This window comes from Mus caroli, chromosome 5 (assembly GCF_900094665.2).
Source record: "Mus caroli chromosome 5, CAROLI_EIJ_v1.1, whole genome shotgun sequence".
Classification (NCBI taxonomy): domain Eukaryota; kingdom Metazoa; phylum Chordata; class Mammalia; order Rodentia; family Muridae; genus Mus; species Mus caroli.
In genome coordinates, this window is record NC_034574.1 from 30,638,414 (window position 1) to 30,657,372 (window position 18,959).

Below are 18,959 nucleotides of genomic sequence, written 5' to 3' on the forward strand. Positions count from 1 at the left end.
AGTGACAGGAGCAGTCATCAAGGGTTCACACCCTCCTATGGTTCCCATGATCATGTCTGAGAGGGACCTCAGTGTTCCAGAGATGGACCAGGACCCAGGGGAGGCTGACTTGCTCAGAGCCGTGTGAATTGAATGTTGCTGCATCCCCAAAGACCTGCAGGTTGATACCACGGTTCCCAAGGTGCCACTGCCAGGAGATGGGGTGACTGCACCCAATTTGACCTAAGTGGATTTTTCTGATGCCCCTGCCGGCAATAGTAGGATTCTCAGCTCAGGTGGCTGCATTGCTGTTGATGGCTGAGAGCCAATATGGACCTGAATCCTCTCTGGTGCTTACTTGACCTGTCCCCCTAGAGTCCCTGATCCCTATCCCCTAGAGGGGGAGGGGAATCCTCAACTGCTGAGGTCAGGGCTAGACTAGCTTCTCTTGGCCCAACACAGGCCGTGCCTGGAATGGGTGTATCCATGGTCATCTCTGAATATGACTGTTTGCTGAGGCCTTTACGCTGGGCTCTGGTCTAGAAGTGGTCATCTAGAGTGACTTCATTGCTCAATGATCCTTTTCCAGCCTCTTGAGACGAGCATGATGGGAAAGTGAGAGAAGCTATGGCAGTTCTGGGAACAGGGAAACACGGCCCAGGAGTCAATAGTCACTACCCTCCTCCTAGGGCGAGCCTGTCTCTGTCCTCAGACAGAGGAAGTCTGTCCCCCCCCCACCCACCCACTGCATCTGCCAGGCTGCTAGGTCCCCACAGAGATGTTCTCAGCCTGCTGACTGGGTCAAAGAGGCATCCTTGACCTCCAGACACTATTGCCTCAGGTCTTTAGAGATAAAAGCCCAGGATTCCTGCCTCCCTAGGACACAGGCTGTCAACCCATGTGTGACTAAAAGGACTGGCTTTGTAGAGGTGTCACGGAGGGCAGGGAAGGGCCGAGTGGATGCTGTTTGCCCACTAAAGCAACCTGAAGCTCTGGCTCAGGTCACATAGAGGATCCCTGTGATCCTGACCCCCAAGCTACTCAGTTCCTTAGACCCCTGCATGTATCTGTCCCGGGACAAGCTGGTGCAGGTAACTGTGCTCCCAAGAGAGTGAATCAGCCCTACTGCGGTGGGGCTCATGGCCTCAGAGTCAGGCCATGTGTGAAGGAAGGGAGTTGCATAGATTTGGGAGACACTGGACCTCCTTCTAAAGCTTGGCTTCTGAGCAATGGGTCTGCAGGCTGCTGCAGCCTTCGGCAAGCCACAGGATATCCTGGACCCATGCTAATGGGAGAGCAGTAAGAAGTGCACCAGGCCCCAGTCTCTACCACCCCCTTCTGCCTAGGCAGAGATTCTGCTGGCGACTCTGTCCCCACGTTGTCTTCAGCCTGCCATTTGCAAAAACTCAAGGTTGGGTTACTTCGGTTACAGACAATGACACAGAGGGTCTGAGAGGTTAAGACAGTGTCTTTTGTACTTAACCTAGGTACAGCATGGTAAGGCTGTTGGGACGCCCTGGGCTCACGAGCATCCTAATAGGAAACAGCATTGTGGCAGGGCCAGCCCAGGGAGCACCCTCACCTCGAACAAGTCTCACCTCTGCCCTAAGACAGCCACTTTGTTTCTGTGCTGACCTACCCGGGCTCAGAGAGATTTATCTCCCAAAGGCCCCACAACCTGAGGTAGCTGGCAGCTGAGGACACCTAGTGGCTGACAACTTGCAACTTGCGGACTGGCAGACAGGTCCTTAGTAACCATGACAACTCTGGCTGAACCCAGAGTAGGTCATCACTACCTTTTATCTTCAGCACCCCTCCCCCTGTGGCCCAACCCTCCCAAGAATGGGACAGTCAGCAGCTGGCAAAGGGCTTGGGTCAGGGAGGAACTGGTTCTGGAAAGTTCTCTGCCCATCCCTGGTGGGGAGACTGGTAGAAGCATCTGCTTCAGGAGGGCTTTGAAAGGTTATGGGAGCCTTGGGACACTGTGATATTCAGTGCCATCAGAAGCCATTAAAGTAAGAAATTTCACTTATTTAAACATGACTGAAGGAGGGGCTTGGAGCACTTACAGGCCACTTACAGCCCCCCCTCCCCGTGCCATGGCATCCCTGCTTAACAAAGGAATGACCTGAATCACATTTCCTGGGCTGGAGACTCCAGAGGTCTTGGGGACTAGGTGACAGCGGAGGCCAGAGGAGAGCAGGCAATCGCAGGGCTGGGGAGGGTGGCCATGAGGCCACCACATGGACCAGGCCTGTGGCTCTCCTGACATCATCAGGGATGAAGAGATTCTCAAGCTGCTCTCAAGGTGTAAGGTGCCATGTCCTTCCGGGCAGGCTGGCAGGGAGGTCACTGTATTTGGTTGACTCTGGGGCTCAGTTCCTCCCTGCTGTGTGGTAATGGATAATCTGGGTCCCCACATCTCCCACTGCCAATGGAGGCCATCATGTCCCGAACTTCTCTCAGGCAGGTACTGGGAGGATAAACGATGCAGGCTTGTGTCATATACACAAGAGAGCAGAGGAGAGGTCACCTTAGGTCCAGCTGAGGGGGCTCCCAACACCTTCCCTTTTCATAGACAATGGAATAGAGGACTGAGGTAACTGATTTGCCAAGGCCACACCATGAGAGCCAGCAGGAAGCTTTGCTGCTGGATTCAGTCCTTACTGCAAACAAGGTGGGGCTAGGCTGCAGTGTGGGTCCAGACAAGGATGGGTCAGGGGGCTGGGAATGGGGCACAGCCTGGGCTCCTGGGGAGGCATATCACACACCTAGAAGATACCAGAGTTGCTGAAAAATATTTACTACTGTTTGGTCCTTCAGTTCCCCCCAACCCTCAGCAAAATAATAATAATAAGTTGCCCACACCCCAAGAAGAGGAAGAGTCCCCTTTTGTATATGCGCCTTCTCAGGTTGTCAGGATGGATGGCCAGGGGCCAGCCAGGGTGCCCGGCCACAGAAGCGCTGGGGCACCAGGTTGGTCCTGCGGAGGTTCAGTTCTGAGGCAAAGGTCCTTGCTTTCTGGTAGAAGAAGAGGGACATCTCGCGGTCCATGAGGAAGTGGTGGTAAATGGTGGCCAGGCGGGTATAGATCTTCAGCTGGGCTTTCTTGTGGCCCAGGTCCACGGCTGCTGCCAGTGCCAGCTGGTAATACCCAGCTGCATCAAAGGGGTCCTGTGGGCAGATATGTCAGACTGTGCTAAGCCAACTCACCGGAGTGGGGGGTGGGGTGCCTGGAGCATCCCCCCCCCCCCACGGATGACACGATCTCAGGGTCACTCTGGTATATCTACTCATAACCAGCAGCAGTGGGCATGGAAATACCTTGAGTGACCTCCAAGGACTACATGGTCCCAGTATCCCTCTCATACACAACCCACCATGATGGTGGACCAACAGAGCCACATCAGGATACTATGGGGACATCCCATCTTACTGCGTCACAGCCAAAACTTAGCCTTTTCCCCCAAAATGGCTGGAGATTTCTGGTCTTTGTGTTTGGACATCTTTTGTTGTTTTTGTTGTTTTTTTTTTAAAGTATTTATTTTATGTGAGTATACTGTCCCTGTCTTCAGACACACCAGAAGAGGGCATTGGATCCCATTACAGATGGCTGTGAGCCACCGAGTGGTTGCTCGGAATTGAACTCAGGACCTCCAGAAGAGCAGTCAGTGCTCTTAACCACTGAGCCCCAGGTTTTTGTTCTTTTTTTTGGGGGGGGGGGCTTGGAGACAGGGTTTCTCTGTGCAGCCCTGGCTGTCCTAGAACTTGCTTTGTAGATCAGGATAGCCTTGAACTCAGAAATCTGCCTGCTTCTGTCTCCTGAGCGCTAGGATTAAAGGTGTGCACCGCCGCCGCCCAGCTGAACATTGCTTTTTAAATCTGTTGCCACTAAGGGTACACCAGCTTGGGTGCTGGCTCAGAGCAGCTCCAAGTCCCACCCAAGTGTGATCCAGAGACCCAGATGACCTGGATCAGCATTATGGTCACCCCTCGGTTCCTTCCTGTGCACACATTCACATCCCTTTCCTGAAGCTCTCTTCATCCTCCCAGATCCCAGAGCCTAAGGTCTTGACCTGCCATGGCCTCTGCTTCTCTCCTGAGCCTCTCTGCTGTCTGTATCTGACCTTGCCTTACTTCTAGTCACTCCGGGAGTGTACAATGCATTCCCAGGAGGAGGTGGGTCTCCTGGGACGGCCGGGCCTCACTATCTCTGGGGAATTCCTGGGCCCCTGTTGTTGAGTGTGTACATGTGGCCCACATCACTGGGACCTAAGGTGAGGTGTGACACCCCCACCCCCAGCCACTCCCAGGTCAAGGGCATCTTTGCCTCAAACTCAGCATTCTAGTAGGATGCAAACTGCCTCTAGACACACCTCACAGCAATCTCCTGAGGCCCCACCCAGCCTGCCTTCCCCCTTCCACATCTGGGCCATCTTCCTCAGCTGGCAACAAAGTCCAAGATCTAACAATGTCTTCTTTGTACCAACCCCACAGAGCCAGGACCCAAGAACAGAGTGGACCACATACAGCAGATGGTAGGTACTCTTCCCCCTGGGCCTAAGGCCATCCTTCCCTGGCTAACTCTGTGACATGAGGAAGCATGAGAGGTACCCAGCACCTCAGCAGGTAGAAGGTCTGGAGGAGAGGGTTCTCAGCTATGTGGGAAGCCAAAGTGTGTGTGCATGCACCTGTGTGATAGCTTGGATTCACACCTGTGCCTGAGCTGTGACCAGCAAGGATTCAGAGAGGCAGGCTGGGACCAGTGTACCCCTTCCTGAACCTTAGTTTCCTTCACTATGAGGCAGGGTGCTATTATCTCCACCCATCCCTCCTAGGTGACCAGGAAAGGTAATGCCATGGAATTCCAGTAAGGAATTGTGGAGAAAGGCTGACATCCTGGGTGGGCTTCCTGGAAGAGGCACCATGGTATGGGCTGGATTCTGCGATGTGAGTGGTCAATGTTCATACATGTCCTTGTCTCTTTCTGTTCTTTTGGGAGAAATCACCGCATTCAGGAAGCTTCCTAGCGCTTTTCCCACTGCTGGGAAAATATGGTGCCCTCTGCCTTCTGTTTGTTACATGAGAGGGCCAAGTCTGACCAGCACAAGAGGGTAGCCCTGTCTGCCGACCTCGCTGGCTTTTCACAGTCAGGTCTGGCTCCAAGAGACCGTGAGGCCATTGTTGGGAGACAGTGACTACAGTGTAGACCCCACACTCAGGTGAAGCAATGACTCTACCCCAGGCTGAGCCCCCACCCTTCCCCACACTCAGGCAGAGCAATGAATGTACCCTAGGCTGAGCACCCACCCTTTTTGCCCACCTTCAGGTCATAGAAGATGATGTCACCCAGCACCAGGTAGACCTTCACATAGTACAGGGTCTCCTCATCGAATTCCAGGGGCGAGCTGCAGAGTGACAGGGCCTTGAGGAAGAAGTGCTCAGCCAGTTCCCCGTGGCCCAGCCGGTGGTGCAGGGTGGCTAGCCTGTGGTAGGCCACTCGCTCATTCAGGCGGTCACCTGGGGGAGGGGGGTGTGCAGGTGGAGGGGCAGGTGTGAGGACACTACCCGGTAGGGCAGGCAGGCCATGAGCCAATCAGGCTTCAGACAGTGGGTGAGAACAGAAGAGGCAGGAAAGGGAGGTGGAAGAGGACAGCCTACACAAGTCCCCCCTACCCCCACCGCCCGCCCCTCCGTGTGGAAAGCAGGGCAAGCAGGCCGGCATGTGGTCCCAGCAAGAGAAAGAAGCAGAGAAAGCCCCCGAGCTTTGCTCTCTCCTAAGTCCCTGCCCGCTCCGTGCTCAGTCGTGGGCTAGGCACTGCAGGCTCAGCAGAGCTGCTCCCGCAGGAGATGGGAGAAGCCAAGCCTCCACACCTGGGACTGGAGGCCAAGCAGAGCTGAGGGCTGAGGACTCACCTAAGGTGATGCTGAGTGCCAAGGCCTCATGGGCAAACTCCAGGCCCTCCTGGGGTGCCTCCAGCGCGGACAGAAGGGCCACCAGCTTGTTGCACAGGCGCAGTTCCACTTCCTGGTCCCCTACAGTCACAGCCAGGGGCAGTGCCCGGTCCTGTTCATATACTGAGGTTAGGAATCTGCAGTACCCATTTTGCCAAGCAAATTTCCTCCTAAGCCCACATGTGTGTGAGGAACTGTCACCTCCCTTTGGTCTTTCCATGGGACAGAGGTTGGTTCTGTTCTGACATCCCAGGCTGGGAGCTGGGATTACCCCCACATAGAGTGGCCACTCACCCGGTAGAAGGACACAGCTTTCTCCCGCTCCCAGGTCCCATTGAAGAAAATGTCCCCAGCTGCCTCAAATAGTTCCAGGCCCAGCTTGGGGTCCCCAGTATACAGGGCTGCATTCTGTGCCACCTGTAAGAACCAGAAGTTCTCTAGAGACTGTACCTTCTGGAAAGGCCGTGTCTCTTGAGACGTGGGTCTCACACTTGGAGACACCAACCTCCCTCTGTCCCTGTGGGTTTGTGGCTCTGAAGAGAGGAGCTTTCAGGACCAGAGAGCTAGGAAGTGTCAGTTCAGCTGCATCCCCAGAGCCTAGCAGGTGTGAGCTGCCTGGGTGAGCAGGGAAGCACTCGGGCCTGGCTTCTGACCTGCCCACTATGTTCGAATCACAGCTGGCTGCCCCTCCTGAGGTTTCCCACCCTATCCTATTCATTCCTGACCCATCCATACCCACTTCTCTCCCATCAGTGCTACAAGACAGAGCCTGAGGCTGGGGCTTCTCTGCTGTGTTCAGGGATGCCTGCAATGCCTGGTACAGAGTAGGTGCCCAAAAAACATCTGCTCAGTGATGAGATAATAAATACACCCTCGCTCCAGCTTCTAGGCTGGACCTTGATATTCTCTCCCAGCAGGTGGCGCTAGCTCCCCACCCTGGCTCAAAGCGGCTTGATCTCCAGTTCAGATGGCCCTTCCCTGGGCTCCTGGATTCTAGATCCTCAGTTCACCATGCCACTCCCATGCTCCTCATCTGTCCAGATTGCCGAAGCAAGCTCTTCTGTGTGCAAACTGAGAGGACACATCATTCCTACGTACACTAAGCACTTGCTATGTACTGACAAGGGTGGGTACTATGCGGGCGCCTACCTTCTGCCCGGGGAGCTCAGTTGGTTATCAGAGAGGCTGAGCATGGAGGGAAATTGAGGAAGCCAGAGTGGGAAGGTACACAACTGTGATGGGCAGGTGAAAAGAACACGTGGATGGGCATATGGGTGGATGAGGGGATGCACAGGTGGGTGGGTGAACAAATGAATGTGTAGTGAAGAGGGAGATGTGATGAATGGATGAGTGGGTAGGTGGATGAAAGGATGGATGGGTGGATAGATGGCTGGTGGGTCAATGGGTGAGTGAGTAGATGGGTGGATAGGTAAGAGGGCAGAATAAATGGCTGAGTAGACAGGTCAATAAGCAGGTGGGCGCAGGGCAGTGGGTGGGTAGATAGGTGGGTTGGGTGGTGAGGGAGGGAGCCAGTGCACCCTGCCAGCACTGAGCGCACCTGGATGTATAAGTCCACCAGCTCATTCTGACGCAGGATATAGTAGATCTTCCCTGCCTGCAACCAGGCGCGTGCCTCCTTCTCCTTCTGCTGCAGGTCGATGAAAATCCCCAGGCTCCGTTTAGTGTAATCCAGAGCCGACTTGTAGGCCCTGGGGTCAGACACAGGCATCAGAACAGGATCTGCCTACAGAACGGCCTGGAAGGTCAGGACCTGAAGGAATCCTCCGTGGGCAGCATTGTGTCCTGCCCCAAGCACCCCCTCACAGCATTGAAAGACAAAGGCAGTTCTTTCGAGGGAAGACAGGCAGCTATGTGTAAGGAGGCCTCTATGTGCCATCAACCCCAGCATGCTGAATCCAGCCAGTAATGGCTAGCTGTATGTCAACTTGACATAAGCTAGAGTCATTTGGGAAAAGGGGGTCTCATTTGAGAAAATGTCCCCACCAGGCTGGCCTGTGGGTAAGCCTATGGTATGTTTTCTTGATTGATGTGTGAGGGCCAGCTTACTGTAAGCAGAGCTACTTCCAGGCTAGTGGTCCTGGGCATTTTAAAAAAGCAGGCTGAGCAAGCCAGTAAGCAGCACTCCTCCATGGCCTCTGCATCAGCCCCTGCTTCCAGCTTCCTGCTGTGTTTTGAGTTCCTGCCCTTTCTTTCCTCAATGATGGGCTATGATATAGAAATGAAAATGAAAATAAACACTTTCTTCCCTCAAGTTATTTGTGGTCATGGTATAGAAACCCTAACACACAGTCTGTATTCTCTGAGAGATATTGGCATATGGCAGAATTCAGATCATTCACCAGGGCTTCTTAAACTTGTATATACCGCAGTGTTACAGAGGACTGTTCTCAGCAGCGGCTGGTCCTGAGACCTGGGTGGAGCTGAGATGGACAGCAGCCCAGGGAGGTATCCAAGAAGTCTGGATCCAGGCCACCATTCCTGCTGTGAGTCTGTGCTAGGACAGGCGTCTCTCCTGTTTCCTCACAGGGTCTTCCCTGCTCTGGTGCCCCCTGCCTTAGGAGAGGTGTCACACTGAGGAGTTTCCCAACTGGCAGGCTAGCCAGAACTTCAGTAGGTTACACCTCCAGCATGACCCTGAGCCTTGGCTACAGGGTATCTAGTTGGCTCTGCCCTCTGTGGTGAGAAGCCTGGAGAACACATGGCCACCATCGGACATCTGGCAGGTGAAGGACACCCACCTGGCCCCAGGCTGACAACTAAAGACTAGAGGCAGGTAGGGGTCAGATTACAGCAGCAACTATGGCACGGGAGGTTGAAATGACTGTAGTGGTGACCCTTGTTTAACCAAGAGAACAAGGGTAGGAGGGCTGGTCCCACATCAGAGCAGGGACCATGCTGGAACTCCTATGTCATGAACAATGAATATCATGTTCCCCAGCCCTGGAACATTGAGGTTTGGCTGGTTCCTGAGGGGAAGGGCTCTCCGGGGTTTCTGTGCCACCCCCCCTTACCGCTCAGTGCCCAGCGACAGGTAGAGCTGGCTGATGGCCTCCAACAGCTGCCCCTCCAGCACCTTGTTGGCGGTCTTGCGTGCCAGTGCCAGTTGGAACTCGTGGTAGATGACACATCGCACCTCATTGGGCATCACCTTGCTGTAGAAGAGGCACAGCTTTTGCACAGCCTGTAACTGACCTGGGTGGGGACAGCGGGAGGAGGTGTTACTCTTCTGATGCAATCGCCTTTGAAGCACCCCAGTGCCTGTGTGTGGAAGGGCTGAAGGCCCCATTCTATGACTCTCTCTTCCTCACTTCTGAGCTGGGTCCTCAAAAATCAGAGATCTCAAGCCCAGAGCCAGGCTATAGAGCGGCAGGGCTGTAGAGAAGCATACCATGGGCTTTCCATCAGCTGGAAGCAGGGAAGGTTGTAATGCTGAGGGGAGGATCCTAACCAGCCGTTTGCCCTGTCCACACCTTTTGTTTCTGTCTTACCACACCTTCCCTATCTCCACCCTGGCCATCAGGCCAGGGAAATGGCAGCTCAATATAGTCGGACACACAGACAATCCGTAGCCAGCATCTTTCCTGGCGCCTGCCACGTAGGACAACAAATTCAGTCTACATCAGGCTGTGCTCTACCCATAAGCCCAGGCTCCACCCAAGAGGCAAAGCTCCAAACCATGGCTCACTGGACTATCCCAAAGCCGGGGGCTGGGAGCCATGAGGCATCCCCAACTGTCAAGACAACTTGGAAATCAACACAAAGGCAGAAGGCTTAGCCATGCCATAAGCAAACCAGATCTTGAGGGTTCAGGTCTGCTCAAGGGCTCATAGGGCAGTCTCTAAAGACACACTCCAGGCACTGACCAAGTCTCAGGAAATGCAAAAAGACTGACGTCATTGGGAATGTGTTCTTTGGCTACAGGGCAGCAAAATAGAACTACAGAATGTGTTCAGGGCCAGGTAGTGCAACTAGTGACGACTTCTCTCAAAGAAGACTGGGAATACAGAACGGTTCCAGAGCGTTCGTCTAGCACATGTGAAACCCTGGGATGGTTGGTTTAGTTCTGCTAACCAAACGGAGGGACAGACAGACAACAGTAACGGTAGAAAGTTCAGCTGCCCATTTCCAAATAGCCAGAGGTTAAAGGAAGAGACACAAAGGAAACAGAAGCATAGAAGTTTAAGGGATTGGAAATTAAGGGTTGGAGACATGGCTCCAAAGTCAAGAGCAGTAGCTTCTCTTGCAGAAGACCTGGGTTTGATTCTTAGCACCTACATGGCACCTCACAACCCTTTGCAACTCCAGGCCCAGGGCATCTGAAGTGGGGATCTGACACCTCTGGTGGCACCAGGCACACATATGGTACACAGGTATACATGAAGACAAAATATTTGTGCACATAAGATGATGATGATGAAGAAGAAGAAGAAGAAGAAGAAGAAGAAGAAGAAGAAGGAGAAGGAGAAGGAGAAGGAGAAGGAGAAGGAGAAGGAGAAGGAGAAGGAGAAGGAGAANGAGAAGGAGAAGGAGAAGGAGAAGGAGAAGGAGAAGGAGAAGGAGAAGGAGAAGGAGAAGGAGAAGGAGAAGGAGAAGGAGAAGGAGAAGGAGAAGAAGAAGGAGAAGAAGAAGAAGAAGAAGAAGAAGAAGAAGAAGAAGAAGAAGAAGAAGAAGAAGAAGAAGAAGAAGAAGAAGATAGAAACTTAAGGGGTGTTGAAAGCAGTGGTGAGTGGGAAACTGATAGCTTTGAGTGCTTTTGATGGACATGGGAGGTGGGGAGGGAGAGAAGAGATGGAAAAGAGAAGGTGAGGCAGAAGAAGGGGAATGGGAGGGAGGGGTTGGGGGAGACAGGTAGGAGATGAGAGAAGGAGAAGGGGGGAAGAAAAACCCCAAACCTCAACTCCGTCTTAATGAACTACAAAGGATCAACTGTGATAGAGACAGTAAGATAACAGCGGAGGAAACCCACAAAGCCCAAGTCTGGTGCTCTGACAAGACCGACAGAATTATAAACCTTCCACCAGCCTGACCAGGGAAAAGAGGCTATGATTCTCTAAAACCAGAAACAAGGGGGTGTGCTGCTGTCAGTCTCATGGAAGTGACCGTGAATGCTGTAATCACCGTGAACAGCCGCCCGTCAACACCCCAGGACACTTTCCAGAAACACTTTGCACCAACACTGACTCAATGGTGAGCTGGCCTGTGGCCCTGGGGTCTTCCCTCAGTCTCCCGAGCAGAGGAGACACACATAAGGCTGGGTCCTCAGCTCAAGCCTTGCATTTGGGGACGCCTGGCAGGGATGGGCTGGTGGCTATGTGGTCAGGTTGCTGAGGCTTCGAATGTCTGGCCTCCAGAGGCAGGATGTATCCTGAGGCTTCCTGGGTTCCTTTCATGTTAGTCTGTCCTACCAAGTCCTTACCTGCTGGGGGATTTCCTCTGTGGCTCCCTCTACACAAACCATGTCCTTAAAACCTCATGTGTATATCAGGTTCTCTGCCAGAGAACAGACTTTAACCAGACTTTAACAGACTTTAACCAGACTTTAACCAGACTTTAACAGACTTTAACTAGACACACCTCCTCTCCATTTCCGCAGCCACAGTGAACGAGCATCCTGTGGACTTGATGGTTCTCCAGTCCTCTTGGAAAAGAGGACAAGTCATTCCTGATGATGCTTAGCCGCCCCCTCCCCCAACTGAGGCTTACCATTCAACACTGCTAAGTGCATGGATTCAGCAGTCCCGCCCTCAGCTCCTCCAGTACTCCCTACTCGGCTAACCTTTCCTCAGACCGTTAGTCAAAGAAGTGTCCCCAGGCCACAGGCTGGAGTAGAGCTGCCCATGACCATCTGTCTCCTGTCCAGCTCCTGGCCCTAGCAAGAACGTGGTCCCTTCCACCTGTGGGTGGAGCCTGGATTACACCTGCACAAGGTCTTTGTAGATAAACCTGATCGGCTCTGAAGCCTGGTGACTTCTAATGAAGAGGCCATGTGAGGTGGTCAGGGCTGCAGAAGACAGAACCAGAGGTCCAGCTCACAGAACCCCAGGCTGTGTTAGCTCAGTGGGGCCCCAAGTCTCCATGTTATGTCTGGGAGGACCTCCACCTCAAGATGGGGCAGTAGGAAGGGGTTGTGGCATCCTTAGAACAGTGATGCTCAACCTTCCTAATGCTGCAACCTTTTAATACACTTCCTCATGTCTTGGTGACCCCCCAACAACAAAATTATTTTTGTTGCTATTTCCTAGCTGTATTTTGCTACTGTCGTGAATTGTAATGTAAATATCTATTTTGCAATGGTCTTAGGCAACCCCATGGTCAATTGGCCTCCCCACCCTACTAGGGGGTCGCGACCCACAGGTTGAGAACCGCTGTTCTACAGTGTGTTACTCTCAGCACATCCTTCACATCTAGCCCAGAGCAGGAAGAGGTGGAAGAAGTTTGCCTCAAAGGTGGTGGCAAACATCTCCAGGTTTCCATGACTCAGTGGGAGGTCTCTGTCCCCTGCCTCCCACCCCAGGGTGTTCTGAGGGGGGAATGGCATGCTTTCGCAGAAGCAGGCATGACCCACCCAGACCCCAGGAGGAGGTGTGGAGGGGGAACAAGGTCAGTCAATACTTACTCTCCAGATGGTCTGTCTCCACAGCCACCAGAAAGGCCCACTCGTAGTAGCACTTAGCCTGCTGCGGGAGGGCCCGGCGTGTGCACAGTTGGCCCAACCACAGGAGCACCTGGGTGAAGTCCCGGCCACACACGCCACTGGGCACCTGGGAGAAGAGCCCCACAGCCTCGCGCAGGTAGTGCTGAGCCAAGCTGCGTGCACCAGCTTGCAGACACAGGGCCCCAAAGTTAGCCAGGACCACTGCCTGGCTCTGCAGGTGGCCCTGTGCATAGGCCATGTGCAGAGCTCGGAAGTAGCCTTCGGCAGCCTGCCGGGTCCTGCCCATCCTCTTCAGGGCCATGGCCACCATGTTCATCATAACGCACTCCTGGTCCTTATTGGCCACGGCTGCATCTGAGATGCACTTCAGGATGTCCATGGCTACTAAGCTGTTTCCACAAAGCATGTGCAACCAGGCGAGGGCCACCAAGCGGTCCACGACAGGGTGGACCCCAGCTGCAGTGTCAGCTTCTGCAGCCTGAGACATGAAGGCAATGGCCTGGCTGTACTGCTGGTGGTGACTGTACAGTTGAGCCAGGCTGGCATAGAGCGGCCCACGCAGTGCCTGTCCTGTGCCGGGAGCCAGAGAGGCCAATGCCTGTCTGAGGTAGTAAGCAATCTGGGAGGGAAGGCTATGACCTGCCCTCCTTTGGCTGTTTGGCCCAGGAACATTCTGGAGTACCAGGTCCACACTCCTCAAGGAGCCAGGCAGAGAGCACCTTGTCCACAGTGAGGACACTCTGAGGCAGCTCAACGCCAGGTGGGGCAGGCATTTCCGGCCATAGATGTCGGCCAGAAGCAGGTAACAGTCTTCAGGCCATGAGGCCTGTGGGCTCCCTGCATCCCTGTTGAGGCGAAGCAGTCTCTCCAGGTATGGCAGGGCCTCCTCGGGCTGTTTGAGGTGGGTGTAGTGCCTGGCCAGCAGGAAGCAGGCCCGGGCCTCGGCCTGTGGGCTGAGGCCACAGATGACCCTGCGCAGTGCATACTTCAGCAGCTCCGCATCTGCGTTGCAGGAGTGGCCGGGTGTCCCCAGGAGCAGTGCCGCTGCTTTGGGTGCCACCTGCACACACTTCTCTGCGTTCTTCTGCTTTAGGTACACAGTAGTCAGGCTGCTATACACTGCTGCCACCAGAGAGAGGTCCCCAAAACTCCCCTCCAGAGCCCCCAGTGCCTCTTCAAAGTACACCCGGGCTTGGGATAGTTTGAGCTTTCGGGCACACAGCCGCCCCAGCAGGAGGCAGAGCCTCGCCAGGGCCATGCTCAAGTCGACTTTCTTGGCAACTCCTCGGGCCTGTGCCAAGCGTTCGGCCAGCTCTTCTTCATCATCAAAGCCATAGAGTGCGGTGCTCAGCCAGGGAAGAGAGATATCGTACAGGCTCCGGAAGTGGGCCCCATAACCAGGGGCATTCAGGACCTGCAGCAGTGAGTCCAGAGGCTCGGGGTCTGTCCAGTCATCCTCACGATCCAGGCAGAAGGGAGGCTCCTCAAGGTCCGGTGAACTCGCTCTGCTGGACACCACTCCAAGGCTCCAGGACACCGGGGCTTCAGGGTGGTCAGGGCAGGCCTTGCACTTTTCTAAAATGTTCTTTACCATCTGCAGAGTCTCATGTGGTTCTGGGTTCAGGTAAGGCAGAGACATTTCTAGAAGTCACAGAAGGCCAGGTTGGATCAGCTGTGGCCCTGAGTCCCAACTTGATCTGGGTGGTATCCCCCACCACTGTCCCCCACCCACTATTCCACTAGCTGCATGTCCCTGCTGCTCCACTTTCTGGATGACACTTTCTGATTCCAGAACACGAGAGTTCTGGTTCCTCTTGTCAACCTTCCTGCCCAGAGACCCTGAATGCTAGAGCAGAGGGGTGGCTTGCAAACAGTTGCTCTTTAGAAAGAACTGAAAGCCACCTAACCATCGGGCCCACAGTCAGATTCCAACCACAGGTGTGAGACTCTGCAGGCCCCTCAGACTCTAGGAGCCAGGAAATCACCAACAGCCAATTGGTACAAGTAGTCAGCATGGGCTCAAAGGCTGCCACATAAAACAGACAAAGTTAAGCATCATGTCTATCTGCGGGACCTGTGTGCCGGTGTCTATGGAGGCCATATGGGAGCATAGCTCAGCGACAGAAAGGGTACCTAATATGCACGTGGCCTGGGTTCAGTACTCAGTAACACACACACATGCACACACACACACACACACACACACACACACACACACATTCATGCACACACAGAGACAAAACTAAGGACAATGACAGCAGGGAGGTTGTGGTCATTGGCCTCAGCCATCTCATGGGAAAGTGGTAGCAGTCTCCTTGGGGAATGATCCCAGGGACAGTTTACTGATTGGCCAGTGAGCACAATCTACCACCGCCTGCTTGTGGGCCTCAGTCAGGTGCAGACCCAAAGCCATGGTCCTCCATGAGGGCAGAGTAAGCACACACCTATTTCCTACTGGGACAACACAGGCCTAACATGGAGTTATTAGGAAGGAAATGAATGAACAAAGGCTCTGGGGTCAATCCTTCACTGGTATTAAACAGCCGCTTTGCTCTCAAGTGTGAACGTTAAAATAAGCTCTTCCAGAGGACACAGGCCTGGTTCCCTGCCCACTGCGGATCCAATGCCCTTTTCAGGCCTCCATAGACAGCGGGCACACAGGTCATGTAGATACACACAGGCAGACAAATACACACCTAAAAAAAATAAATCTTTAAAAAATATATGTTCCAGACAATCTGGAGCCAGATGTGGGAGCACACACTTTTGGTCTCAGCACTTCGGAAGCAGAAGGAAAATCAAGTGTCTGAGATTCTCCTGCTACATAGCATGGCTGAGGCCAGCCAGACTTTCCTCGTCTGTAAAGCCTATTGGATTGGTCTAGAAATCCCCAGACACAGGGGCCTTCCTGACTGGACAGATGGAGGAGCCCTGGGGCCTCTGTCAGGACCTGAGCAGAGGATGGGCCACCCAGGAGAAAGCTATTCCATCCTCATCTGCCTCTGCTCGCTGCACCCAGAGAAGGAGGCTGGGACCCATCCCAGCAGTGCCAGCCTCCTCCTGGTCCTCTTCCTTGAATCCCAGTTAAGCGTACATAGGTACATTCCTGGGGGTTATCCCAGGCCCCTCAGGGGCTCACATTTCTAGATCCCCTGTTTAGACCCTCTGGGGAAGGAGATAGCTGCAGAGGACAATGGTACGGGTATTCTGGAATGGACCCCAAGAGGGAGGGACCCCTTAGACTAAGTTAGGGAAAAGGGCTCTCTCCAATCCCTAAATACAACTGCTACACTCCTGTCGTAGTGTACTACACTCCTGTAGTAGTGTACTATATTCCTGTAGTAGTATAGTCAGGCCCACTGTGGGAAATCTGGGTAGTTACATCTGTCTTGAAAAGGAGCCCACAGCAATGTGGGCTGGAGCAGGGGAGGGGACTCTGCCTTCTTGGGAGGTCCGCTGAAGAAGAGGTCTGGGTTCCCAAAGCTTCCGGCAGTTATAATAGAAGAGCTCCCGGCCACCCATCCCACATCCACCAACATCCTGCAGAGGTGTGGCGTTTGATGGCCAGCAACCTGCTCTTCAGTGCTGCTGCCTCTGTCTGGTGTTCACACCCGGTAAACCTGAGCTCACCCTCAAGACTCAGCCATAAGAAGAGGACCTTAGCCCGCAGGCAGGGGAGCACCTACCTCGTTGCTCCAGCTGTTCACCCTCAGCTTCTTCTAACCAGTCTAGAAGGGAAAAGGGCAACAGTCACTTCCTCTACCTGTGCCCCGTGTTCTGCCTCGTGTGGCCAGGTGAATGCAAGCTGTGTAGTCACTAGCACCTATGGTGATCAGGGCCAGAGAACCCATGTTCTCAGATGTCTCCAGGCAAGGAGGGAGCACGTGTCTACCTCGGGTGCCCCTTCCCCTGCCCCCACGCCTACTGGGGGTGCCTGTGATCATTGTCAGCTTCACAGCGAGCACAGGCACAGACACCAAGCAGCAGAACAAACTGGCTTGAGCTCCTTTTGTAGGTTGCTTGTCACCCAGGGTGGCACTTGAACCCTCATTCCCACTTACTTGGGTGAGCACTAACTGCCTGCTGGGTTGCCATAGCAACCAAATGAGGAAAAGCACTGAAGAAGACATGCATGACAACAGCATGCAGGAGAAGAAAGGCACCACCTTTGGAAGTTCTAGAAGTTCTAGGTCTTGGAATTCTAGAGGTCAAGTGTCCAGGCCAACCAACAGTCATGAAGCCAGTGCTGCCTGAGCTGGGAGAAGTGAGTCTGACCAGCACAGGCAGAAGGACCAGCCTCAGTGCTGGTAAGGGTGCTGTCAGATCATAATGGGGCCCCACATTTTCCTGTCCACAGAAGCTGAGGGCCCAGTGTGTCTGCATCTGGTGCTTGATGACAGGACATAGGCTCCTTCAACACCCAGAGCCTCAGGACTACTTCTTTGTGTCACCAGTCCCTGCCATCTTTGGATTCTGAGCCAGGTTGTTGTCTGTACCCAACCCTGAGGACACAGGGTTGCCTTGCCCTGATCCCTGGTGTGGCTTTCGCTGCTTCTTTGGGGGATGGCCTGAGGGAGGCTGCATAGTTGGAAAGGGAGGAGAAGAGAGGGTCCCTAGGGAGCTCAGAAAGAGCCAGAAGCATCTAGCCCAGGTCCAGCTCTCTAGGGACTAAGGCAATAGTACATCAACCCAGCTCAGGCAGGGAGGGCAGAGTCTGACAGTCATGTGTGGCCTTGACCAGACTGCTGGGCTCCACCCAGTTGCAAAACATTTGGTCCACACCCTTCATGCCAGTTTCTGCTTTTCCAAGAATCTGCCCCAGGGAAGACTCTAGTAAGCAGCACAGTCTTGTCTCCACAGCTTACAAAGAGACCAGAGGTGCCACACTCCCTGTACCTACCCAGGCTGCATGTGGTGCACACATCTGTGCCAGATGTCCTGCTCAGGAGCCGCCGGGCGTCCTCGTCTGAGAAGTGGCCCTCACTTCTGAAGAATGACCTTTCTTCCTCACTGAGGAAAATTGCACTTTCCAGGCTAGGAAGATAAAAAGCAAAACACCTTATTTAGAAGAACAAATTCTCTCAAAGCCCAGGAGGCCCAGCGTGGGTGGGCAGATGGAGTCGGGCCAAAAAAGTCATCTTTAGGTTAACCAAGTTTAGTGTCCTTCCAGGACTTTGGAACAGAGCCACAGGCTAGCTGAGTCTCCCTCCTGTGTGAGCCAGGTGGCTCGTTCCATTGCATTTCCTTGCTATCTCACGGAGGCCACGGGCCCCTGGGAGCTGTGTTCTCTATCATAGGATGGAGAAACATCTGATTCAGGGATCTTAATCAGCAGCCAATTATCTCCACAGCTCAACTTGTGGTTTGTCTTTTTTGACAAAATTTCACAGTCAGATCTGGATCTTCTCCCCCATTAGACTGCTGGCCCCACTCAACCTCAATGAAGACACTAAACATAAACAAAACCTGCCCTTGAGGGGACCTTTGCTGAGCCCAGAAATAAGAAAGCCTGTAAACGGGCCGGAGGGAGAGCTCAAAAGTTAAGAGTACTTGTTACTGTCATAGACGACTGAGTCTGTTTTCCAGACACAACCATCTACAACTCGAGTTCCAGGGGATTCAATGCCCTCTTCTGTCCTCTGCAGGCATGAAGCACCCATGTGTGTACAGAAAGACACATATGCAGGCAAAACACTCATGAAATAATATGACCTCTCTCTATATATATGGATATAGAGATAGAGATAGAAATATTTACATTATAAAGGTCCTGGCTCTCTTGGGACTAAGGCAATAGTACATCAACATCAACTGGAAGGTTGCGTGCCAGGCAGATTCTCAAAGCCCATTTGAACTCTCCCCTGTGAAAACACCATCCTTCTCACAGTACACAAGGACAGGGCTCATATGGCCATGAAGTCAGGCAAAGGAAACAGGGAAGGGTCAGAGGCACAAAAGGAAGAAGATGGAGGAAGGAGGTGATTTTGCCTGTATGAGTAAGTCAGCAGGGCACCGTGAAATAAGCTTCAAAGAAAACACAGCGCAGCTTCCGGCCTCTACCCAGCGAGCCACTGCTTCAGAAACAGAAGAGAGGGAAAGGTGACTGAAGGCTGTTAGGGTAGAACGGGTAACACAGTGAGTGTGACATGCATTCTGGAATCATCTTTGTTTGTGAACATCGTGGTGGCAAGGTGTCTTGGTTTTTGACACCTGTCCTGTGGTTATACTTGAGATCCTGGCTTCAAGAGGCATTTCTGCACAAGCTTGCAATCCCACCAACAGTGAAGGAATGTTCCCCTTTCTCCACATCCTCGCCAGCATCTGCTGTCACCTGAATTTTTGATCTTAG

General features: G+C 53.4%; 1 protein-coding gene across 7 annotated transcripts in view; it reads right to left on the reverse strand.

The window, feature by feature from the left end:
• Positions 1-2,750: 2,750 nt before the first annotated feature.
• The window catches only part of Sh3tc1 (SH3 domain and tetratricopeptide repeats 1), a 44,502-nt gene continuing 28,293 nt past the window's right edge, over positions 2,751-18,959 (reverse strand). For all 7 annotated transcript variants that reach the window (XM_029477641.1, XM_029477645.1, XM_029477640.1 and 4 more), the window contains 9 exons: positions 17,511-17,644; positions 16,297-16,338; positions 12,572-14,251; positions 8,967-9,147; positions 7,493-7,643; positions 6,229-6,351; positions 5,896-6,046; positions 5,303-5,499; positions 2,751-3,153 (listed from right to left, as the gene is read on the reverse strand). In XM_029477641.1, the coding sequence (XP_029333501.1) occupies positions 2,896-3,153; positions 5,303-5,499; positions 5,896-6,046; positions 6,229-6,351; positions 7,493-7,643; positions 8,967-9,147; positions 12,572-14,251; positions 16,297-16,338; positions 17,511-17,644 (2,917 nt within the window). In that variant the 3' untranslated portion in view covers positions 2,751-2,895. The remainder of the gene's footprint in view (positions 3,154-5,302; positions 5,500-5,895; positions 6,047-6,228; positions 6,352-7,492; positions 7,644-8,966; positions 9,148-12,571; positions 14,252-16,296; positions 16,339-17,510; positions 17,645-18,959) is intronic.